General features: G+C 37.1%; 2 protein-coding genes across 2 annotated transcripts; one reads left to right on the top strand and one right to left on the bottom strand.

Annotated features, from left to right (window-relative positions):
• The first annotated feature begins 4,983 nt into the window (after window positions 1-4,983).
• On the top strand, window positions 4,984-10,656 carry LOC124448815. Its single transcript, XM_046999787.1, has 3 exons — window positions 4,984-5,452; window positions 6,541-6,842; window positions 9,892-10,656. The coding sequence occupies exons 1-3, from the start codon at window positions 5,161-5,163 to the stop codon at window positions 10,405-10,407; spliced, it is 1,110 nt and encodes a 369-aa protein (XP_046855743.1). The 5' UTR covers window positions 4,984-5,160; the 3' UTR covers window positions 10,408-10,656.
• Window positions 9,858-24,757, bottom strand: LOC124448814 (chromosome transmission fidelity protein 18 homolog). The gene is made up of 23 exons (XM_046999786.1): window positions 24,553-24,757; window positions 23,824-24,272; window positions 23,637-23,726; window positions 23,041-23,093; window positions 22,838-22,973; window positions 21,942-22,100; window positions 21,495-21,527; window positions 19,079-19,176; window positions 17,764-17,887; window positions 17,353-17,407; window positions 17,178-17,271; window positions 16,490-16,583; window positions 15,758-15,856; window positions 15,370-15,667; window positions 15,006-15,058; window positions 14,306-14,476; window positions 14,084-14,233; window positions 13,587-13,717; window positions 12,362-12,446; window positions 11,533-11,585; window positions 11,318-11,453; window positions 10,656-10,704; window positions 9,858-10,573 (listed from the first exon to the last, which is right to left on the bottom strand). The coding sequence occupies exons 1-23, from the start codon at window positions 24,641-24,643 to the stop codon at window positions 10,461-10,463; spliced, it is 2,814 nt and encodes a 937-aa protein (XP_046855742.1). The 5' UTR covers window positions 24,644-24,757; the 3' UTR covers window positions 9,858-10,460.
• Window positions 24,758-25,771: the final 1,014 nt, after the last annotated feature.

Below are 25,771 nucleotides of genomic sequence, written 5' to 3'. Positions count from 1 at the left end.
TGAACGTGTAGTGTTGTAGAACAGTTGGAATGTATCGCCGATGAAATTACAACAATTACAACTATAATGTGAACGTGTAGTGTTGTAGAACAGTTGGAATGTATCGCCGATGAAATTACAACAATTACAACTATATGTGAACGTGTAGTGTTGTAGAACAGTTGGAATGTATCGCCGATGAAATTACAACAATTACAACTATATGTGAACGTGTAGTGTTGTAGAACAGTTGGAATGTATCGCCGATGAAATTACAACAATTACAACTATAATGTGAACGTGTAGTGTTGTAGAACAGTTGGAATGTATCGCCGATGAAATTACAACAATTACAACTATATGTGAACGTGTAGTGTTGTAGAACAGTTGGAATGTATCGCCGATGAAATTACAACAATTACAACTATATGTGAACGTGTAGTGTTGTAGAACATTTGGAATGTATCGCCGATGAAATTACAACAATTACAACTAAATGTGAACGTGTAGTGTTGTAGAACAGTTGGAATGTATCGCCGATGAAATTACAACAATTACAACTATATGTGAACGTGTAGTGTTGTAGAACAGTTGGAATGTATCGCCGATGAAATTACAACAATTACAACTATATGTGAACGTGTAGTGTTGTAGAACATTTGGAATGTATCGCCGATGAAATTACAACAATTACAACTATATGTGAACGTGTAGTGTTGTAGAACAGTTGGAATGTATCGCCGATGAAATTACAACAATTACGACTATATGTGAACGTGTAGTGTTGTAGAACAGTTGGAATGTATCGCCGATGAAATTACAACAATTACAACTATATTGTGAACGTGTAGTGTTGTAGAACAGTTGGAGTGTATCGCCGATGAAATTACAACAATTACTACTATATGTGAACGTGTAGTGTTGTAGAACATTTGGAATGTATCGCCGATGAAATTACAACAATTACAACTATATGTGAACGTAAAGTGTTGTAGAACAGTTGAAATGTATCGCCGATGAAATTACAACAATTACAACTATATTGTGAACGTAAAGTGTTGTAGAACAGTTAATGTATCGCCGATGAAATTACAACAATTACAACTATATGTGAACGTGTAGTGTTGTAGAACAGTTGGAATGTATCGCCGATGAAATTACAACAATTACAACTATAATGTGAACGTGTAGTGTTGTAGAACAGTTGGAATGTATCGCCGATGAAATTACAACAATTACAACTATATGTGAACGTGTAGTGTTGTAGAACAGTTGGAATGTATCGCCGATGAAATTACAACAATTACAACTATATGTGAACGTGTAGTGTTGTAGAACAGTTGGAATGTATCGCCGATGAAATTACAACAATTACAACTATAATGTGAACGTGTAGTGTTGTAGAACAGTTGGAATGTATCGCCGATGAAATTACAACAATTACAACTATATGTGAACGTGTAGTGTTGTAGAACAGTTGGAATGTATCGCCGATGAAATTACAACAATTACAACTATATGTGAACGTGTAGTGTTGTAGAACATTTGGAATGTATCGCCGATGAAATTACAACAATTACAACTAAATGTGAACGTGTAGTGCTGTAGAACAGTTGGAATGTATCGCCGATGAAATTACAACAATTACAACTATATTGTGAACGTGTAGTATTGTAGAACAGTTGGAGTGTATCGCCGATGAAATTACAACAATTACAACTATATTGTGAACGTGTAGTGTTGTAGAACATTTGGAATGTATCGCCGATGAAATTACAACAATTACAACTATATGTGAACGTGTAGTGTTGTAGAACAGTTGAAATGTATCGCCGATGAAATTACAACAATTACAACTATATGTGAACGTAAAGTGTTGTAGAACAGTTGGAATGTATCGCCGATGAAATTACAACAATTACAACTATATGTGAACGTGTAGTGTTGTAGAACAGTTGGAATGTATCGCCGATGAAATTACAACAATTACAACTATAATGTGAACGTGTAGTGTTGTAGAACAGTTGGAATGTATCGCCGATGAAATTACAACAATTACAACTATATGTGAACGTGTAGTGTTGTAGAACAGTTGGAATGTATCGCCGATGAAATTACAACAATTACAACTATATGTGAACGTGTAGTGTTGTAGAACAGTTGGAATGTATCGCCGATGAAATTACAACAATTACAACTATAATGTGAACGTGTAGTGTTGTAGAACAGTTGGAATGTATCGCCGATGAAATTACAACAATTACAACTATATGTGAACGTGTAGTGTTGTAGAACAGTTGGAATGTATCGCCGATGAAATTACAACAATTACAACTATATGTGAACGTGTAGTGTTGTAGAACATTTGGAATGTATCGCCGATGAAATTACAACAATTACAACTAAATGTGAACGTGTAGTGCTGTAGAACAGTTGGAATGTATCGCCGATGAAATTACAACAATTACAACTATATGTGAACGTGTAGTGTTGTAGAACAGTTGGAATGTATCGCCGATGAAATTACAACAATTACAACTATATGTGAACGTGTAGTGTTGTAGAACATTTGGAATGTATCGCCGATGAAATTACAACAATTACAACTATATGTGAACGTGTAGTGTTGTAGAACAGTTGGAATGTATCGCCGATGAAATTACAACAATTACAACTATATGTGAACGTGTAGTGTTGTAGAACAGTTGGAATGTATCGCCGATGAAATTACAACAATTACAACTATATTGTGAACGTGTAGTGTTGTAGAACAGTTGGAATGTATCGCCGATGAAATTACAACAATTACAACTATATTGTGAACGTGTAGTGTTGTAGAACATTTGGAATGTATCGCCGATGAAATTACAACAATTACAACTATATGTGAACGTAAAGTGTTGTAGAACAGTTGAAATGTATCGCCGATGAAATTACAACAATTACAACTATATTGTGAACGTAAAGTGTTGTAGAACAGTTGGAATGTATCGCCGATGAAATTACAACAATTACAACTATATGTGAACGTGTAGTGTTGTAGAACAGTTGGAATGTATCGCCGATGAAATTACAACAATTACAACTATAATGTGAACGTGTAGTGTTGTAGAACAGTTGGAATGTATCGCCGATGAAATTACAACAATTACAACTATATGTGAACGTGTAGTGTTGTAGAACAGTTGGAATGTATCGCCGATGAAATTACAACAATTACAACTATATGTGAACGTGTAGTGTTGTAGAACAGTTGGAATGTATCGCCGATGAAATTACAACAATTACAACTATAATGTGAACGTGTAGTGTTGTAGAACAGTTGGAATGTATCGCCGATGAAATTACAACAATTACAACTATATGTGAACGTGTAGTGTTGTAGAACAGTTGGAATGTATCGCCGATGAAATTACAACAATTACAACTATATGTGAACGTGTAGTGTTGTAGAACATTTGGAATGTATCGCCGATGAAATTACAACAATTACAACTAAATGTGAACGTGTAGTGTTGTAGAACAGTTGGAATGTATCGCCGATGAAATTACAACAATTACAACTATATGTGAACGTGTAGTGTTGTAGAACAGTTGGAGTGTATCGCCGATGAAATTACAACAATTACAACTATATTGTGAACGTGTAGTGTTGTAGAACATTTGGAATGTATCGCCGATGAAATTACAACAATTACAACTATATTGTGAACGTAAAGTGTTGTAGAACAGTTGGAATGTATCGCCGATGAAATTACAACAATTACAACTATTGTGAACGTAAAGTGTTGTAGAACAGTTGGAATGTATCGCCGATGAAATTACAACAATTACAACTATATGTGAACGTGTAGTGTTGTAGAACAGTTGGAATGTATCGCCGATGAAATTACAACAATTACAACTATAATGTGAACGTGTAGTGTTGTAGAACAGTTGGAATGTATCGCCGATGAAATTACAACAATTACAACTATATGTGAACGTGTAGTGTTGTAGAACAGTTGGAATGTATCGCCGATGAAATTACAACAATTACAACTATATGTGAACGTGTAGTGTTGTAGAACAGTTGGAATGTATCGCCGATGAAATTACAACAATTACAACTATAATGTGAACGTGTAGTGTTGTAGAACAGTTGGAATGTATCGCCGATGAAATTACAACAATTACAACTATATGTGAACGTGTAGTGTTGTAGAACAGTTGGAATGTATCGCCGATGAAATTACAACAATTACAACTATATGTGAACGTGTAGTGTTGTAGAACATTTGGAATGTATCGCCGATGAAATTACAACAATTACAACTAAATGTGAACGTGTAGTGTTGTAGAACAGTTGGAATGTATCGCCGATGAAATTACAACAATTACAACTATATGTGAACGTGTAGTGTTGTAGAACAGTTGGAATGTATCGCCGATGAAATTACAACAATTACAACTATATGTGAACGTGTAGTGTTGTAGAACATTTGGAATGTATCGCCGATGAAATTACAACAATTACAACTATATGTGAACGTGTAGTGTTGTAGAACAGTTGGAATGTATCGCCGATGAAATTACAACAATTACAACTATATGTGAACGTGTAGTGTTGTAGAACAGTTGGAATGTATCGCCGATGAAATTACAACAATTACAACTATATTGTGAACGTGTAGTGTTGTAGAACAGTTGGAATGTATCGCCTGAATTACAACAATTACAACTAAATGTGAACGTGTAGTGTTGTAGAACATTTGGAATGTATCGCCGATGAAATTACAACAATTACAACTATATGTGAACGTGTAGTGCTGTAGAACATTTGGAATTTATCGCCTATGAAATTACAACAATTACAACTATATGTGAACTAGGCTTTACCAATGCCCTTATGTCATTTGCCTATAGTTTTCAAATTTAGCGCTTTCTTCATTGGACGATCTTAAATAATGACAAACATCAATGGCGAAAATGCACGTTCCGGCGGTGGACGAAGATTCGACCTCTCGGAAGATACCGTAAAATACCTGTTCTCGGAATAGCAAATTATTGAACATTTGTTACTTTCTATACAAAGGAAAAAATGGTGCTGTTTAAATTTCTTGAAATTTTAAGTACAAAGTCTGTACTTCGCAAAAATTTATTATTGCGGCCATTAGGAGAAGATTAACATGTTATTGCACAATGTTATTTTCATTGTTTGAATTGGCGGCGAGCAAGTTTGTTAGAAATGCTAGTTTGGTTTCAAGATACTCCTCTTACATACCTGCGCATCTATATCCTTCTCTGCTGAAGATATCTATAAGGAATGGTTGTTTCTTATCTACTCGAATTTTCTATTTATATTGGCCTTTCAAGGACTTTTCTTTCTCTTCCTGTGCGCTCTTTGGAGAGGAGAATGCAATACTACTGGCGAAATGCCTCGAGAAAAATCACACTGAAATATCACAGGTTGATCTAACAAATTGCCAAATAGGTAAAAATTATTCAAATTTATTAAAATGATTTTAGTAAATAAACAAAATTTGCCTTAGATTCAAAAACAATCGTTAACATACACCTGTGATCATTTTGGTACACCTGTGATCGTTATGGTACATCTTATTAATCATTATTGTACACTTTCATCATTTCATACTTCTGTGGCAACATTGAAAGGGCCCTTTATTTCGCTGTCTAGTGCTTAAACTTTATTTTTTTGCAAAAGACCACTCTGCAAATGCTTCTTTTACAGTATAATCTAGATCGGGGGTCCCCTTGGTCAAAGATTAGCCGTCATGCCCCTGAGGACATGCAGTTGCTACTTTGAATTTAAAAGACTTTAATAAAACCATGCCTGTTCAATCAAGATGCCGCTAGGGGGTGGCAATCGCAGATAATTTTAGGTTAGGTAAGAATAGATTGAAATATATAAATTTAATATTCAAAATACTTGAAAAACAAGTTTTGGTAAAGTTTTTTGGCTTTAAAGTTTTGTTGACATGATATTTTGACTGTAAATGATTTCTAACCAAAAGTTTTGCTGACATGGTATTTTGACTTTAAATGATTTCTAACCAAAAGTTTTGTTGACATGGTGTTTTGACTTTAAATGATTTCTAACCAAAAGTTTTGTTGACATGGTATTTTGACTTTAAATGATTTTTAACCAAACTTACCTTAAGTCAGCTAAGTTGCCTCTAGATTGCCTTACGACCTTAATCCTTAATCTGAGCCCTCTTCCCAATCAAATTAAGCTTAATTTCCCTTCAGCACAAAAAATATGAAGTTAAAGAAAAATTTTCCAGGCACAATAGCTGGCTTTTTTTATTCTTATTTCTTGAATTTAGCAGATATTCTTGCTTGGAATATATTTTTTTCATATCATATGCGACTTATGTGAGTCTTATGTAGTGTTGTAGAACTAAATTTATCGGAGGGGGGGGGGCTCTTTTGATGTTTTTGTCAATAGTGCCCTTTTAAAATTACCCATTTCAAAGGTAGAAGGGGGGCTCCTCCCCCAAGCACACACCCCCCACACTTATACAGCACTGGTCTTATGCATTAAACTTTTTTTTGTATAAGGTGTGCATGGAACAAGGTGCTTTCTATTGTTGGTGGCTGGAAAACCATTACCAGATGCAAAAAACTACCTGCCAATTGACATGAAGCCGATTACGAGGCTTGAATTGAGCAAAGTTGGGAGTAATGTAAAAATATTATCAATAAAAATAGATTGTTATGTGGACAGAGATACATGGCCCCTTTTGGAAGACATCCTTGAACAAAAGGCAAAAGTTCACAATCTTGTTGTTACTCATTTTCGTGCTATTGAATTGCATGAAGCTCAGATTCAATACATCTTAAAGATGTTGGGTAGAATCCAGGTAACTTGTTAACATGCATCCTTCTTATAAGGGTCACCCAGAAAGGAGGACAAAAGGGCCAATTTGCCCTGGGGCCCAGGGTTCCCCATCAATATAAATATAATGAGTTAGTAAATTTCTATGGACACTAATTGATGTATGTTAATATCACATCATTCTCTTTTACAAAAAGAATAACTTTTCACAGTATCTGTAGTATTAGCGTTAAGTTTCATATTCTACACCTTATAATCATATAGACACATTTGATAATCCAGTTGCATACAAAGGTCAGTTACTGTTTTTATTAAACTGTATTATATGTTTGTAAATGATGATCGTCCAGGTTAATAAAGTCCTGAGAAGGACTGTTTTTGTTGTTGTTGACTGACGTTTCGACAACCTTAGCGGTAGTCATCTTCAGAGTCAAATGAGGAGTAAACGTCAGGTTAGCCGTATTTGTTATCTGGTTCTTACGTCATTTTATTGTGTGTACAGGAAATGTGTATTGTCATTGTGGATTAGTGTGAAGTGAAATATTTTATTTTTAGTTGTGATGTGTGATTTAGGTGTGACGTATTTAGTTGTAATGTGTGGGTGTCAATTGTGTATTGTCATTGTGAATTAGTTTGAAGTGTAGTGTTTTTAGTTGATCGTTTGTTTGTATTGTGAATAAGTCGTTTGTAAGGTGCCGGTAATTGCTGTGATCTGTTCAGGGGGGTTTGTTCCAAGTTGGTATACCAACTTTCTAATGTAAGCCGTTGTCTATAGTCAGTACTGTAAGTGATGCATTTTGCCGAATCTCAGTCAATGTTTTGCTTTGTGATTCGGTGATGTTCGGCAATGTGATTAGTTTTGTCTTGTTTCTTAGTAGCTCGTTTGTGCTCAGTAAGTCTTATGTTTAAGTTCCTGCCCGTTTCCCCGATATAGGAGGCGTGGCAGTCGGAGCAGTTTATTTTGTAAACTGCACCTTGTCGTTCGTTGGGTTGTTCTTTGTCCTTTATGTTCGTTAGTACTTGTCGTAACGTTGTGATTGGTTTATGTGCGACACGTATGTTGTATGGTCGTAAGATACGCGAGATAGTCTCAGACGTGCCTTTGATGTAAGGTATCGTTGCTGTTGTCACTGACTTGTTCGTTTCGTTGGGTTTGTAAGTGTTGCGTTTGATAAAGTCAGAGTTATAGTTGTTTTTGTCAAAAACACGTTTGAGATAGTTGTTTTCGTTTTGTAGAGCGTCCGGTGAATCACATATGATTTGTGCACGTCTTGTTAATGTTCTGATTGTGGTGGCTTTGTGTGATGTAGGGTTGTAAGATGATTGGTCTAGTAGTCGGTCAGTATGTGTTGGCTTGCGATAAACTGTTGTTCGTAGTTTTTGATTGTCATGTTTTACCAAACAGTCGAGAAAAGGAAGAGTTCCGTTTTCTTCGACATCTTTGGTAAATTGTATGTGGCTGTTCTGTTTGTTGATGTGAGTATGAAAGTCATTAATGTCGTCTGCATGTAGTGCTGTGATTGTGTCATCTACGTAGCGAAACCAAAAAGGTAGTGCATGTTTGTAAGTCGTGAGCGCCCGTTCCTCCATAGATTGCATTACAATTTCAGCAACTACAACAGAAACGGGCGAGCCCATTGCCGTCCCATGTAATTGTTTGTAGTGTGTTCCTTTGTATTGGAAGTAAGTCGAGGTGAGGCAGAGCTCAAGTAGCTCCATAATGTCTTCTGTCGGTAATGGCAGTACGTCCGTGGTGTTTGTAATGAGGGTTTTTTGTACAAGTAAGTGCCAGATTAAGTGGAATACTGGTGAACAGTGATTTCACATCAAAAGACACTAGTATATAGTTGTCCGGTATTTGTATAGTGCTCAGTTTTTTAATGAAAGTTTCAGTGGATTGTAGCTTGTGTTTTGATTTGTTTGTAAGTGGTTGCAGTATGTTAGTCAAGTACTTTGAAAGTTCGTAAGTAGGCGAACCACAGAATGATACAATTGGTCGCATGGGTATTTGTGGTTTGTGAAGTTTTGGTAGTCCGTATAGTCTGGGTGGTCGTGGTACTGAACATCTGAGTCGATAGTAAATACGTTCAGATATAATGTTAGATTTTCTCATAGAGAAGATCGTGCTGTTAAGTTTGCGTACTAGTGATGGTGTTGGGTCTCGTTTGAGTTGTTCGTACGTTTGTCTGTCGTTAACAAGTGCGTCCATTTTGTTAAAGTAATCATTCCTGTCCATGACCACAGTCACGCGTCCTTTGTCTGCTGGTATAATGACGATGTTGTTGTCGTGTTTTAGTCGTTTGAGTGCTTGTTGCTCGTCCTTTGTCAAGTTGTTGTCACGTATAGAGGACGATTGTAAAGTGGAGGCTATCCTGCTTCTGATCTCGTCTTTGGTTGTCTCTGACAAGTCTCTTTGATACGCTAGGACAGCCTCGACACTTGATACTATCGTCTCAGTCGGGATATGTCTAGGTGTTATGCAATGTTTTAGTCCGTAAGATAGTAGTCGCGTTTCAATTTCGTCTAATGAGGGGGAAGAAATATTCCTCACCCAGTTATCGTCATGTTTTTGTCTTGTACGTGTTTTAGTTTGTTTTAAACGTTCAAGTTTTTGTTGTTGTTTGATTTGGTGTTGTGTCTCTGTCTTGTTTGCTCGTTTCTCTGCAATACTTTGTATCGTAGAAAGTAAAGTATCACTTACTGTCGTTGGTATGAGTTCCTTCAGTTTGTTCAGTCTTTGTTCTTGTTGTTTGATGTAATAGTTGATTCGTCTGTGACAGTCGTTGATCCGTGCTCGTATCAGTCGTCTGCTGGCGGATTTGACAATCTGAATAGCCTCTTGTGTGTTCAACGGGGACTTAATTCTAAGTCCTGCCGGAACGAGACTAAAATCCTTGCAGCGGTGGTTGAACCAGTGTTGTTGGCGTATGCGTCTGACGTTGCTTGCAAAACGTAAGGCTCCTGCCAAAAATTTTGCCCCAGGGCCCCAAAAAGTGTTTGGGCAGCCTCTTTTTATATTTAATAAAAAAATCCCACATGATAACATAAATAATGAGTTATTTTATTATTATTAGAACAAGGAACTAAATGGTATCAACATAAGATGCAATTGGGTACGTGGAGGTAGTAGACTCCGGGGACACTTCAAGAAGTTCACAAATCTAAGCTATCTTAACTTATCAATGACTGCTTTATACTGTAACATTATTCTTGATATCTTAAGGGAAATCACTTCACCTTTGAAACATTTGAATTTAAATGGCTGTAATTTAATGCGACATGGTGACAAATTAAGTGAAATGGCAGGATTGCCGTCTACTCATAAATTGGAATACCTCCAGATGGGAAGTAATGGCATAACGAGTATAGATAGTCTTTTGCCCTTGCTAAAATGGTGCAAAGAAACATTAGTCAAGCTCCGCCTGCATGGAAATCGTCTCAAAGATGATTCCATACAGAAGATATTATCATTGTTTCGTCCACCTTTTTGTTTGGACGAATTGCATTTACAGGAAAACTTTTTCTCCGACGATTCAAACAGTTTGCTGAAAAATATGACAAAGTTGTCTAAAACAACAGTACTTGTTTAATTCAATGCCATGCTGAAGAACTCGTCATCGAGGCTGACTTACTAAAGCCTTCATCAGAGGAGGTCCTGGATTTTTACTGGTCTTCGAACTGCATTTGAAAAGCCTTCTTGGAACTTAAACCAAAATGGAGAATGTGAATTTGTGCTGTCAGTAGGAGATTCATCATCTGAAAGATGAAACAGAGACCTGTTAACTTATTTTACTCATTTATCAAAAAATGGTTTTAATGAATTAAATGTAGACATTACCTGAAAGCTCATTGGTGATAATTGCTCTTCCAAAAAAATCCTTAGCTTGCTTGAGATAGAAAAATGTTTAAGCATTTAGTTGATGGTTTTGTGCTTGTCCAAGAGCTATTATAAACCTTTTTAGTCCAGTCTTGTGTCTTCATCGGCTGTGATCTGATGTTGAAACTTTAGTTCTTATATACTCCAGTCTAGTGTCTTCATCAGGTGTGATCTGATGTTGAAACTTTAGTTCTTATATACTCCAGTCTAGTGTCTTCATCAGTAGTGATCTGATGTTGAAACTTTAGTTCTTATATACTACAGTCTAGTGTCTTCATCTGGAGTGATCCGATATTGAAACTTCAGTCATATACTTATAGTATTTTATCTCAGACCAAACGTCATAAACAATCTTTTATTGCTAGATCTTGTAAATATATATATAATAAAGTTAACATATAATTCTTAGTATAGTGTGATAAATATATAGAAAATCAATGTGAATTCATCGTACTTTTTAATCTGAAGATGAATAATAAAAACCTTTAATCTCTTATATACTACAGTCTAGTGTCTTCATCTGGAGTGATCTGATGTAGAAACTTCAGTCACTCTATACTCCAGTCTAATGTCTTTATCTGATGTTGTTTCCCTATACATTGCATTGTTTTTATAACACTTACTTCCTGTTTTTTTAACTTCAATTCCTTCGGCTTTAAATGAAGTACAACGGAAGCTGACTGACAATCACTCGCTGATAGTGACTCACTTTCTTTTTCAATTTTCTCTTTCTTACAATCCTTCCCCTTCTCTTCGTTGCTACATACAATAATATAGTAAATTGTCGCCATTATTTCATAATACATAAAAAATGAACCTACTTCGAGCGTGTACATACCGGGATTTTCGGAAAACCATTTTTTCTGTTATGCGCATCTTTTCCAAACCAACCTGGACGAACGAATAAACTAAGTAATACATAGCCTCAGTTTGTTTTTTCCTCTCGGAATTTGACGTTTTCAGAACTTTGTTATTTTGGCTTGAGAAACGCGGACAAACAAGCAGAGCAAAGCAATTCTAGCATTGCTTTGCATTTAAATATTCGTCGATGACACCCTCGCTATTTTTAATTCATTTTTATTCCTAGCTAAACTTTGTCCAATCCACGCATTTTTTATCGCAGAAGGAAGATTGTCACTCTCAATATAGCAATACTAATGAATTTATAAAAACTCAGCTCAAATTCAGTGAAAACGTGCCCCCTTCAGTAATGCAGGAAATGTAAATGTTTAAACTAACAGAAACAAGCGTGTAATTCCTATTTTATACAACTTTAAGAAATTCTATTTGATTCACACCTTCGTTGTTTCTCCTTTATATTTATAACTTAAGATTGGTGAAACTCTCACTAATTTTAAATCTTTTTTTCTCGTAGCTAATTGCGAATTTAAATTACAAAAAGCACATGTTCAAACTAAAAAGCCATAAGCGCGCAGTTTTTTGGTTTATACAACATTGAAGAGTTTAATTTCATCCACATGCTTGTAGTTCATTCTGAATTGTGTCTATGGCTTCAAGTTTGCCAGAAAAACTGAAGTTCAAAAAACTCGAACAAAAAAGTTTGCAGAACAACTTGCTCTCAATAACGATTTAACTGAGGAGCTAACTAGTACACACGCAAGGATCAACAGACTAAATAGGAATATAAATCTGTAGTATTGCCATACCTCTCTTGCGATCAACTGCTTCATTGCATAGGTCAACTGCTTATGCTGTGGCAGACCAGGAAATTTGACAGCTTCCTCGATTTTACTGGTTAAAACAACATAAAAAAATACAAGATTGAGTTTTGTATGATTTCATTTGATGAAAACTGAAATCTAAATACAGCTTTGAAGCCCGCTAATAACTACAAAAGTATAGAGGGTATGAAAAAGTGAATGGAACTTTAAATAGCCATTGTGCATTTGGTCTTCTATTTTGCGCTCATACATGAATGCGGCACTAAAATGAAGTTCTTTATCATTCCAGTGATACGTTTTTCATTTCAAAACAATAAGAAATGATCGTGTAGTCCTCAAATAAAAAGTTATAGACGAAATTTCATTTTTCCGCTGTTGGTAATCGAAGGCAGTTGATGAAGTTTCACCACAGTATAGTGAAGAAACAGACTACTAATAGACATAATAACATTTCTCAATTCGAATTGGTTAAGAACAGGGGAATTTTTCCTAAATACTAGTGCGAAAAAAAGAAGCACCAGTGCAAAAAGCGAAACATCTGAAAATTTCTTTTTGAAATTGCTCCTGATTGGTTAGTCGTGAGCAATTTGGAAAACAATTTAAAACCACCTTTAAACCACGCTAAAGCCACTCACAAATCACCCTTTACAACCTCTCTTAAACCATATTAAACCCCACTAAAGAACCCTTAAACCACCTTAGACCATCCTTAAACTACTCTTAGACCACCTTTAAACCACGCTAAAGCCACTCAAACCACCCTTTATAACCTCTCTTAAACCATATTAAACCCCACTAAACAACCTTTAAACCACCTTAGACCACCCTTAAACCCTTAAACTACTCTTAGACCATCTTTAAACCAACCTTAAACCAACTTTGCACTACCCTTAAACCACCATTAATCCATATTTAAACAACCCTTATACTCTTTAACCATCCTTTAATCACCCTTAAGCAACCTTTAAACCACCCTTAAATCACCCTTAAGCAACCTTTAAAGTTTAAACCACCCTTAAACCAACCCCAAACCACTCTTAAAACACTAATAAACCACCCTTAAACAACTACTAAACCACTCTTAAATGTAAAGAGGTTTTGTCAGTAAATCATTAGCTTCGTCGGTAAAATTATTGAATGCTCCTGATCTGATTACCGCTCAATACGCAACCGCTCATAATGTAAAAATAAGGTATAGAGATGTACATACGGATCAAAGATGTAAGAATATTGTCCCTCAATGTTCCTCTCTTGCAGGTAGTTGATGTTGTAGGTAATCATGGTATTGATGAGGTCACGCATTTGCTGTTTTTCATCAGAACTGAATAACTGCATGTTGATCTATAAAGACAAAACATATTCTCACGTGACCAAAGCACAATAGAGTGTTTTGATATGACGTCATAGCGGCCATGTTGGTAGGTTACTTCAAAGGAAAAGGAAAACATATTCTTGTTACAAATTTTGAAATGTCGAAAACTGTGAATATATTCTGGGAAAAAGGATTGTGAACGATCAACATCTACAAACAATGGATTGAAGATAGAACTTACCGTACGAAGTGTTCGGGTGAAGCTAAGGTTTGGAATTACGGAAGAAACATTTGATAGGGGTTGGAGTTAGAACTTACCGAACGAAGTGTTCGGGTAAGGCTAAGGTTTGGACTTAAGGAAGAAGAACTTGACAGGGGTTGGAGATAGAACTTACCGGACGAAGTGTTGGGGTGATTATATGCAACAGAAGCGGCAGCACTTCCACAGAAATTTTTCGAACATCAAGGCCTCCTCTCACGGGAGGTGATACATCGCACAACAATGATGTAATGATATTTCGTATCCGAGCCTCCTTTAGTGAATTCTTAAAAAGAAAGAAATATTAAATTCTATCAGCCGTTTAATTCTAACGCTGTGGGAACATCAACGTTTATACCTCGTATGCTAATCTTGGATAGTTTATCTTGGGTTGCGTTGGTGCAGCAAAAAGGGTGTGAAAGAGAACGGGGAGAAATGGTTGATATCGCATCATGATGAAGCTTTGATGTTCATGTAGATAATGTGAGATCAAATCTGCGAATTGTAGCCATTCTGTCGCCATAACGACCTTCAATGACAATTATGAAATAAACATAATAAAACGCGCGCGTTGATTGGTCTATAGCTGTGTTTGCGTAAGCCTGTGCGAAACGTAACACGGCGCATGCGTGCTTATGAATTTAATGGTCAATATTCACAAGCACGCATGCGCCATGTTACGTTTTGCTACGATACGTTACGATACGTGGCTAGTGGACAACAGGCTTAAGCCTGTGCAAAACAGATCTGAAGTCAAACAATAAAAAAAATCGTGAATATACTTTAGAGGAAAAATTAAAACGTTTGCTTCGAATTAGTCTGTTTCCCATGAAACATTCGGAGACGTTTGTGAGAACTCTGGAGCATGTGCAACCTTCGACCTTCGGTCTGGAGCTTGCACTGATCAGCTCTCAAGTTCTCCCAAACGTCTCCTCGGTTTGCATAAGCCTGTGCAAACAAAGTTTAAATGTTTCATGCACTCAGCGTCCAATCAAGTGCCGTTTAGGGCGCATGCTCAAACAATACAGAAGCTCCTATCAAGATTGCTATGTATATACCTGGTTCAAATAAGAATCTTTGAATTTCATGCTAAGATAGTTTTCGAAAATTCCTATCAATAATAAAGAAATTATGAGAGTTGTAATGCAAACGCAATGGTGCGGTGGTCAGCACCAGTATGGCCATACATGCTAACGTTTTCACTAGGTCAGGCACTGTTTTGGAGGAAAACGTGAAAATATGGCCGCTCAAAATGTCTGGTAAGGTAAAAGTTGATCGGTCAAAAAGCATTTTCGACATGTCATTTTCCGCTGACCGACGTTTATTTTGAGCCCTATGTGTGTGCTTACAACAACACTGACTGCTAAAGGAAAATGGATGAGGCTGTTTCTATAGTTACGGTGACGAAAGCATCTATCTTACCGTTCTCTAGTTTGTTATACTGGCCGTTAGATGATACCAAGTGAAGCAAGTTATAAAATGTAGCCGCGGAGTTTTTGAGACCGGATGCCCTCGTGGGGTCATCAGAACCAAACTCGGGTAACATCGGAGAAGGTTCGTTAAGTGGTTCGATCAACGTGGCAAGCCGCTTGTTCTTCGCCCTTGGTAGTTGAAATACCGCTTTCCATAAAGAGAACAGGCTCTTCTGACTATCTTTCAGACCGATATTTTCTGACTGGATGTACTCAATGCTTAAAACTTTCCCCCTTTGTCGAAGAAACTAATAAGAAAGAAAAAAACTGTGAAGATTAGCATTTCTTCAGAAAAAAGCCTACATGAAGAACTTATGGATGTGGAAATGGATTAAAACCTGGAGAGTATTAAGACACGATCGAATGTCGTTCTCAGTCTTTTCGCAGAGTGCCAGTAATGTAGACATATCGGTTTGAAATAGTTCCTTTCTCGACACCTTAATTTTATACAAAAAAATATTTCACTCGTCATCCCTCAAAACAAAAAAATATTTCACTCGTCATCCCTAAAACAGAAAAAATATTTCACTCGTCATCCCTCAAAACAAAAAATATTTTACTCGTCATCCCTCAAAACAAAAAATATTTCACTCGTCATCCCTCAAACAAAAAATATTTCACTCGTCATCCCTCAAAACAAAAAATATTTCACTCGTCATCCCTCAAAACAAAAAATATTTCACTCGTCATCCCTCAAAACAAAAAATATTTCACTCGTCATCCCTCAAAACAAAAAATATTTCACTCGTCATCCCTCAAAACAAAAAAAATATTTCACTCGTCATCCCTCAAAACAAAAAAAATATTTCACTCGTCATCCCTAAAACAAAAAAATATTTCCCTCGTCATCCCTCAAAACAAAAAAATATTTCCCTCGTCATCCCTCTGCTTACAGTCACGTCATCCCTCCTGTCGTGACTGTAAGCAGAGGGGGCCCTCAGACCTGAAGTTTTAAAAAAGCATATCGGGGAGGGGGGAGCAGGGAGGGTACGTGGGCGTGCTCTTAAAAATTTTCCACTTTTACCAGACTAAACACCGAAGCATAGCTTGAAATCGAGGAAGATGAATACCTCAAGTAATCTTTGAGCCAGTCTGCCTGACATCGTGGGAGGGAAAGTCAGCACAAACGCTAGTTGACGAAGTTGCCTCAGCGCAGGCACATAGCTACAAATCAAAGAGAAGCTAGAATTAAATTAACACAAGAAAACTAACACAAATAAACTATAAAAAGTTAACTAAAACAAGTAAACTAACACGAGAAAACTAACTCAAGAAAACTAACACAAGTGAACTGACACAAATGAAATAACACGACTGAAACAACACAAGAAAACAACACAAGTGAACAAACACAAGTAAACTGACACAACTAAAATAACACGACTGAAACAACACAAGTAAACTAACACAAGTGAACTAACAAAAATGAAATAACACAACTGAAACAACACAAGTAAACTAACACAAGTGAACTAACACAAATGAAATAACACAACTGAAACAACACAAGAAAACTAACACAAATGAATCAACGCAATGGAATCAACGCAATGGAATCAACACAATGGAATCAACACAATGGAATCAACACAAGACAAGAGATACACAAATAACACCACAACAAAACTGATTTATGTCAGTATTGTAGAACACCACCAACGGAAATATGATCTGCGACTGCGAACACACTTTTAAAAGGAAGCCTGGGATGAGGTTTGCCAGTCTTCATAATTTTTTTTGAAAAAAACACCTACTTACGGATCGTTGCAAATACATATAATCGGACGAGATAAAATAACGTGTTTATGTCGTTTCTTCCGTTTCTTCTGCGTGTTGTCGTCATTGGATGCTTCTGGAATGTTTTCGAAAAAACACGATAAGCTTCTGAGGTTTTCCCCCTCTAACATAAATAAAATTATGTCAAATTTCATACTCTGTAAGTCTGCATCCTTCTTTTTTATCAAAGAGAGCAAAACGTTTATTGCGGGCTGAAATAAAAGCATGGAAAGTCAAACGGCAAGCCGAAATAAAAGCAAAGTGGTTTTATCGCAGACAAAAGAGAACGGGAGAAGTCTGTTGTATCATATATGTCTAAGACTTAAACCACAGAATAGACATCTAACAGAAGGCCCACTCGGCAAAATTGGGGCGTATTTTTTCACTACGCATGCGTGACTTCCCATCAAGATACTTTCACAAAATCAATATGGAATAGTATTGCACGAGATGCTATTTTACTAATAATTCACATTTAAAGCAAAAGTTTGCCGAAATTTTTACAAAATTGTGTTATGTGCATCATGTAATGGCTTGAGCTTGCAGCATGTTGTTAGTCATTACGTACTGTAGGTGCTCCATCAATTTCATCAATAACAAGGCAGTTAGGTCTTTTGCCTGAGTCTAAAACTGACTGCATCTGAGTTGTGGACTCAATCTTATTTCGAAACACCTCCACTGAACGATCGTCGCTAAAGGTATAAAAGAAAATAAACAAACCATTACTATTCAATAAATGCTAAAACACAGAAAAATGCGCTATAACTGCGCGCGTCACTCCATTCAACAAGAGTGATATCTCTGTGTGAGTAACTATGTATGGGTTATAACATTCCCCCAACCAGTGTGGTAGCCAGCCCGCAAGTCAGAGGTGGACTGGCCTATAATGAAACCGGGAAAATTTCTCGGTGCGCCCATGTGGTCTATATAGTCTTTACCGCCCGGTTTTCAAAAAAATTTTACTTGGAAGAATGTTAGAACTCTTCAAGTAGCAGCAATAATTTATGCTCAATACAGCATCGCAAGCACATTCACTCCCCACACACAATAAAAATGGCTACTTGTTACAAACAGCACCTCTGTCTGAGTTTTCCCTGCGAGTCACGAAGAGATCGGCCCGCCTCTGCCGCAAGTTTATTCATGCTATGTAAATGCTAATGCGTTCACTCTATGTAAAAATAATAGATTACTAAAGAAATGAACATTGATAATGATCTGAAATTTACATAGCACGACCAAATTTGAGGATTGGCTACAACACAGTCCTCAGCACCGTTCAACTTGTCAACCGACGACTGATTAACCCTTTGTAGCATGAATTTTTTCGCCGACTGAGCTCCATCGTGTTCGGTAATTGTTGCTGTGAAGCAACGCCATGCAGCTAGGGTTAATTCGACAAAACTCGCTCGCAGCCGCATCTGTTGTAGACAGCAGCTTTCACCAGACAGCAGCTTTCACCAGACAGCAGCTTTCACCAGACAGCAGCTTTCACCAGACAGCAGCTTTCACCAGACAGCAGCTTTCACCAGACAGCAGCTTTCACCAGACAGCTGCTTTCACCAGACAGCAGCTTTCACCAGACAGCAGCTTTCACCAGACAGCAGCTTTCACCAGACGGCAGCTTTCACCAGACAGCAGCCTCATGTATGTTGTCGCGCGTGTTGTGCGTTGCGGTGCATGAGTTTCACGAAGCCTTTGGTGCACGTACACAGCACGTACGCCACAGTTTCTTGTACCATTAACCCATTGTAGCATGAATTTTTTCGCCGACCGAGCTCCAACGTGTTTGGTGATTGTTGCTCTGACGCAACACCATGCAGCCAAGGGTCAACAAAGCAACATTCCGAAACAAAAAGATACAATATACAACAACACAAGCATACCTTGCATTCATTTCAACAACATTGTATCCAGCATGTTGAGCAACTATGTGCGCTAATGTAGTTTTACCAAGACCAGGCGGACCACATAACAATGCAATCTGAAATCAAAACATCACGCCAAATCACCCATGTTCTGTGGCGTCCACTGATATGTATAATATATGGATGGCGCATACATTGTTAAAAATGTAACCTGAAGTTTGTGCAGAGCGTAGGCCTTACATTTCTATAAATATATATGGGCGATGTGATCATTTTAGGCTTTCGTGCGTTTTATATTCTCACCATCGCTTTTTTATTCTTGGACATTTAAAATAACAAGAAGAGATGCTTCTAGTGAAAAAATCAGATCTGATTCGTGTTCGCGCACTTGTGCCACCTCAATTTTCTGGCGTTACAAAGCCAGTAAAACAAAACTTAAAGGATTAAAATTCTCTACCGGTCTTCTTGTCCATTTGATAAAAATTTTGCTCGAATCAAATGTTTGTAAAAGAAATGAAAACGCTATAACTGTGATTTTATAATACAAAAGTGCAGTGGTGCCCCCCACGAAGGTCGTAAGCAAATGAGCAAACTTCCAGCTTCAATTTTCGCACTTTATAGCATACATGCATGCACTATCCAGATATTATATACATATCAGTGGTGCCGTGAAAGAGAAATGACGTCACATCACCATAGATCTGAGAATGTATTAAGATAGTAAAACACACGCAAGGATGTGTCCCGGATGTTTTTGTGGAGTGGGTGTTCTAGTTTGGATTTGATTTTGACGGCGTCTTTGTGTGTGAATGGTTCGAACCTGGGAATATCGTAACATGTTTGTGGATGTAGACCGTGCAGGTTAGTAGAGTCCCGAGAAGGACTGTTGGTATTGATGTAGACTGACGATTCGACAACTTTAGCGGTAGTCATCTTCAGAGTCACTTGACTCTTAGTACAGTTCTTGTGTGTGTCGCCTTAGCATGATTTTTTCAAATTATCTCAACGTTGACAGAGAGATAAGTTTTGGAAGCTCCATACACCACAAATCATACTTCCTTTCGCTTAATTGCTTGGCGTATTGATATTTTGTTGGGAAACTGGTACCTTTCATTGCCCCTACTAGCTGGTACCTTTCATTTGCCCCTACTAGCTGGTACCTTTCATTCGCCCCTACTAGCTGGCACCTTTCATTCGCCCCTACTAGCCATTCCTTCCATTCCTTCCTTCATTCCTTTCATTCCTTATTCCTTTCCCCCCTACCATTCCTTGGTTCCTTTCATCCCCCCTAGCTATTTCATTTCCATTCCTTCATTTACTAGCTGGTACCTTTGCCCCTACTAGCTTACCTTTCATTTGCCCCTACTAGCTGGTACCTTTCATTGCCCCTACTAGCTGGTACCTTCATTGCCCTATTTCATACCATTTCCTTCATTTTCCTTTCATTCCCTTCCCTTACATTCCTTCACTTACCTTTCATCTGTCCTACTAGCTGGTACTATTTCGCCCCTACTAGACACTAAACTCGCAGGGTTTTGAAAGCTTTCGAAAGTTTTGGCAGCTCCATGTTCGCGATGTGATAACGCAAGAAACTTAGGATTGTAATGTAACTGTTTCATTTTAGTTATTTTCAATCAGTTTTTCTCCTTTTCTAGCAAACATTACAAAAAACCTCCAAAATCCCTTTGACATACATATTTCGTTAATTGCTTAAACCATTTAAAATTTCCTGTTCCTTCGGCGCTCGTTCATTAATTTGAAAATTTTCTACACCTTTAAAAACTTAGCACATAATGCATCATAAATGTTCAAGCAATAAGCTAAATTTGTGAGTGTACCTCCCATAAGGGAAAACCACCCTCTAAAAAAAGGTTATGGTTGTGTGGACACCTGGACGCCCACAGCTTTACAATCCCAAGTAAATTCACCTTTGATTGACATATCTTGTACTAAAGACGACATTAATCTTTTGTTTCTCAGCGTTTCCGTATGGCAAAACAAAGGAAACCATCCGAAATGCAAAGGAGCAAAAAAGTTGAAAAGTAGAGGGTCAAAGATGACTCTTCGTTATGACAACATTTTCAAGGGTAAATGAAAACGAAAAAGTTAGGGTAATACAGTTATGAATGGAACAAACGGTTATCACGTTAGCGGATCCAGAGTTAGGCAGAACAAATAATAAAACTGGTCATTTGAAATATCTTTCGAACAATGTCACTGGTAATAAATTTTTCAAACAATAAAATCCACCCATATGGACTGATGTAATTTATGTTGCTTAACCCAGGATCGGCTACTGAGATATCATTGCCTGTTGTCAAAACGCATTCACAAAACAACGCAAAAAAAACTATAAAAATATTTTATCACGGAATACAGCAAGGACGAGAGATAATGCAACCAGTATAACTATATATGTTGTTGAATACTGAACCTTGTGAGATGGTCGTCCAGTGACATCGAGTTCCTAAAAAAATCAAGCAGAGATAATTACAAAAACATTTTGCAGGTATTTACGTATGCATCGCATTTTGTCTATTTCTGTGGGGAGGATGCACAATATCTCGGTAATGTATCTATTTAGGGGGGGAGGGGTGAACTGTATCTGAGTAATGCACCTTATTTTGTTAATCTCTGGGGGGAGGGGTGCAGTATATCTCTAGCCAGCACTCTGGACCGAACTGAGCAAAAACGTTTTGCTAAAATCCAAACTCAATATTAACCGAGTGATTATCTAAAGATTAAGTCCTGTTCCATCAAAGGTGTGAGCAGAAATACTGTCGTGAAGGCAATAAAAAAACATTGCTATCCAAGTTTGTACTAAGCAAACATGAAAAATTACCGTAATGTGTATGGTAACGGGAAAAAACCATTATCTCACCATTGCTTCATCATGTTCTTCTTTATAATTGAAATGTTTTCGTTTATTTTCCTTCTTTTGAATTTTCTCAGCATGTTTCCTTCTTGTCTTGACGTTCTCCTTTCCAAAAACAGCACCGTCCCATAGTTTTAACCATGTCAACAAATTCCTGTTGATGCCCTGGAAAAAATAAGAAAGAAAACACATGGAAGCATTTCTAAAGTCTTCGTTACAAAGTACATTTATAATCACGAAGAACTTTTAATCAGACTCACACCGTAGAGTCTTGAAAGCAACCTCTCACTGAAAAAGCCTTTCGGTCGAAAGTAACCACTTCTCTCTAACGTAACCGCCCCTCTTTAAAGTAACGGCCCCTCTCTAACGTAATCGCCCCTCTTTAAAGTAACGGCCCCTCTCTAACGTAATCACCCCTCTTTAAAGTAACCGCCCCTCTCTAACGTAATCATCCCAATCTAAAGTAACCACCCCTCTCTAAAGTAACCGCCCCTCTCTAACGTAATCACCTCTCTGTAAAGTAACCGCCCCTCTCTAAAGGTAACCGCCCTCTCTAAAGTAACCGCTCGTCTCTAAAGTAACCCTCTCTAACATAATCATCCCAATCTAAAGTAACCCCCTCTCTAAAGTAACTACCCCTCCCTGCCCTCTCTAAAGTAACCACCCTCTCTAAAAACCGCCCTCTCTAAAGGTAACCGCCCCTCTCTAAAGTAACCACCCCTCTCTAAAGTAACCACCCCTCTTTAACGTAACCGCCCCTCTTTAAATTAACCGCCCTCTTTATAGAACTTTTAAAGCTCTAACACATTTATACTTTTATCCAAATAAAATGTTCATGTAGATTTGCACTTTTTTTTTACCATTGCACTACTTTTTAACATTTCAAGGAAATTGTTACTTACATCATCACTAAGCAATTCTATGTATGATCTAGGAGAATATTTATCAACCCAAAGTGATTTCATTTGCTCTTTTTCAGGAACCTGTTCTTTTGCAATCATTTCCACGTTGTTGCCCGTTAATTCATCTGTGAGAACACTACAAAAACAACAACAGGAATTCATAAAACACTCATTACACTAAAACAAACACATCATTTACATACTTATTTAATGTTTCTGTAAGTTTTCTTGATTCTTCAAGCAATTTGAGACGTTTCTAACGAATTGTATGAAAACATAAAGAATCGAACAACTTCAATAAAAAAAACAATACCTTCCATTCATCCCCAGCCAACTCCCATCATCCTTGGCGAAGTCTTATTATCCCTAACCAACTTCTATCATCTCTAGCCATCTTCCATTATCCCTAGCCAACTTCCATTATCCCTAACCACCTTCCATCATCCCTAGCCAACTTCCATCATCCCTAGACAACTCCCATCATCCCTAGCCAACTTCCATGATCTCCAGCCAATTTCCATCATTCCTAGCCAACTTCCATCATCCCTAGCCAACCTCTCATCATCTCCAGCCAACCTTCCATCATCTCTAGCAAACTTCCATCATCCCTAGCCAACTTCCATTGTCTCTAGCAAACTTCCATCATCCCCAGCAAACTTCCATCATCTCTAGCAAACTTCCATCATCCCTAGCAAATCTCCACAATCTCTAGCAAACTTACATCATCTCTAGTTAACTTAAATCATCTGGTGCTACTTCCATGGGGAGAAAAGTTTAACGGAAGACAAATATGACTTACTTCTTCATAAATTGTTTCTCTGAGAACAGAAAAAGGAACACCAAGAAGATTAACTGGAGTCTTGCCATCCAAGAACTTTGCTTTGACCATCTGAATGAAGAAGCAAGGAAATAACAAACAATTTAAAAGTGGTCATAAAACTTTCAACAAGTACGCAATTAATTTTGATGACGTGCAAGAGAAAAACCTCTTTTGATTCCTCTCTTTTAATATGAAGATACACTCTTCTTCCTCCATCTGTTCCAGTAACTGATACACAATCTTCACCAATAAGTGGCCTGGCAAACACTTTAGGCCTTGCATTAACTGAATGTGTAGTTGAACGGTAACTTTCATTTTCATTAAAAGTACGGTTAGCTGAGTCAATAGTTGAAACAGTATTTAAATCAAGTCTAACTCGCTTGTTTTCACTTGAATTCAAAATATGATCATTACTGTTTAATGCATCATCACTATCTTCTTCATTAGACAAAAGGTCATACATCTTATCAATTTGGCGTTTAAATCCTCTTGTAATGTCCCTCTTGTACTGGTTGGGATTCTCTAATGATACCTTTGAAGATTTATCAGGCGTAGCAAAAACTAATGTTTTCCTTGATGTATAATGGCTAGGATTCCTTGTCTTGATGTTTTCCTCTTAAAAAGAAAAATTATCGCGTTATTGATTCCTTTATTTGAAAACTTGAAAGTTAAGTAAATTTTATCAAGTTATATACACAACACAACAAAAGTTTGGCCTTCGCCTACGGCTCAAAACTTCTCCAGCCAACTAGAAAGACAACGACAATCAATGTCAATAAATGCATCAAAATAGTTAAAGTAAAAGTTTTCATTTGAAAATCATTGGATGTTGAAGCCAGGTCTTCCATATCGAATATGGAGTCAAAAGTCAAAGATACTCCAAAATCTAAAGTACCTTCTTCCATTTCGTTGAGCAGCTCCAACTCATCGGCATAACGTCTTTCGAAGTCATCTTCATATGCTAGAGCTTCCCAATCTTCCTCCATTGTAAGTAAAATACTTTACACCGTACACAACAGAAATTTTAAAGTTTCTAAGACCGAACTCTCAACAAACATTTATAAAGATGTTTTCATGACAAAGTTCCCGCCACTGCTATCCATCACTGACCTGTATACAAATTATTTTATACTGGAATATACTTAATAAGTATACTGGAATGATAACTCAGGGAGTGAAATTGAAGCCGTGTTTTGTACGTAGTGCCAGTCCTTTGTAACCTTATTTTTCGAAAAATACACTTTTTAAATCGCTAAATTTCACCCTCATCTGTTTGTTTAATACCTTCAATACTTAGCTTTGACTATAGTAGAGGCATTGAATATTTTACACAAGAAACTACATAGTGCAAAGTCGTTTAATTTCTGAAATATTATCTGACAAAAACAAAAGTTGGCAAAAAAACGCGCGAATATATTTTCCTTTTCTGAGTTATGAGACTTTCCAAAACGAGTTAAAAGGTTTTAGTGATTCGATATTTGAAGTAAACATAAGTTACACTGAAAAAACTGCTGTTTAAGCACGAGCGACTTTTTTACGAGTTCTAAAGATAGCAAGTACCATAGTGAATGGTAAAAGTAATAATAATAAGTTGATAGTTCTTTTAAGAAGCAATATAATAAGTTGATAGTTCTTTTAAGATATTCAATGTTGGAAGTTTCATTTTCAAGTATTTCTTCTACCTCAATTCACGAATTATAATATCTGTCATAAATATTGGAGCATTTATGCACAAAATATGCAGATACAAAGTTATAGAGAAAATAAAAACATATCTAACATTGTCACGAATATTACGAGTGGCGTTAGTAAGTGTTGATGAATTTGATATGCATTTGTCAAAACAAGCTTAAGAAGACAAAGAGCATGCCAAAAATACATTATTGAAAATTGCTAAGCGCATATAGAAGCACCAATTTCAGAGCTCGTTCCGTCACAAATTGAGAATTTATCTCAACATGAGTAGTCAACTCCACCTACTCTCCAAGTTCACAGTCATGGGAACGACCAACTGTATGTACTAATGTACTAGTATCATCGCTATCTTGTACCCAGGCTTTCGGAAATCACACGCATTTCATATTAGGTTAGGGGCAGGGTTTTGCATTGGGCGG

The sequence above is a fragment of the Xenia sp. Carnegie-2017 genome, unplaced genomic scaffold, assembly GCF_021976095.1.
Source record: "Xenia sp. Carnegie-2017 unplaced genomic scaffold, XeniaSp_v1 HiC_scaffold_23, whole genome shotgun sequence".
NCBI lineage: Eukaryota > Metazoa > Cnidaria > Anthozoa > Malacalcyonacea > Xeniidae > Xenia > Xenia sp. Carnegie-2017.
This window is presented reverse-complemented; position numbering and strand designations above follow the sequence as displayed.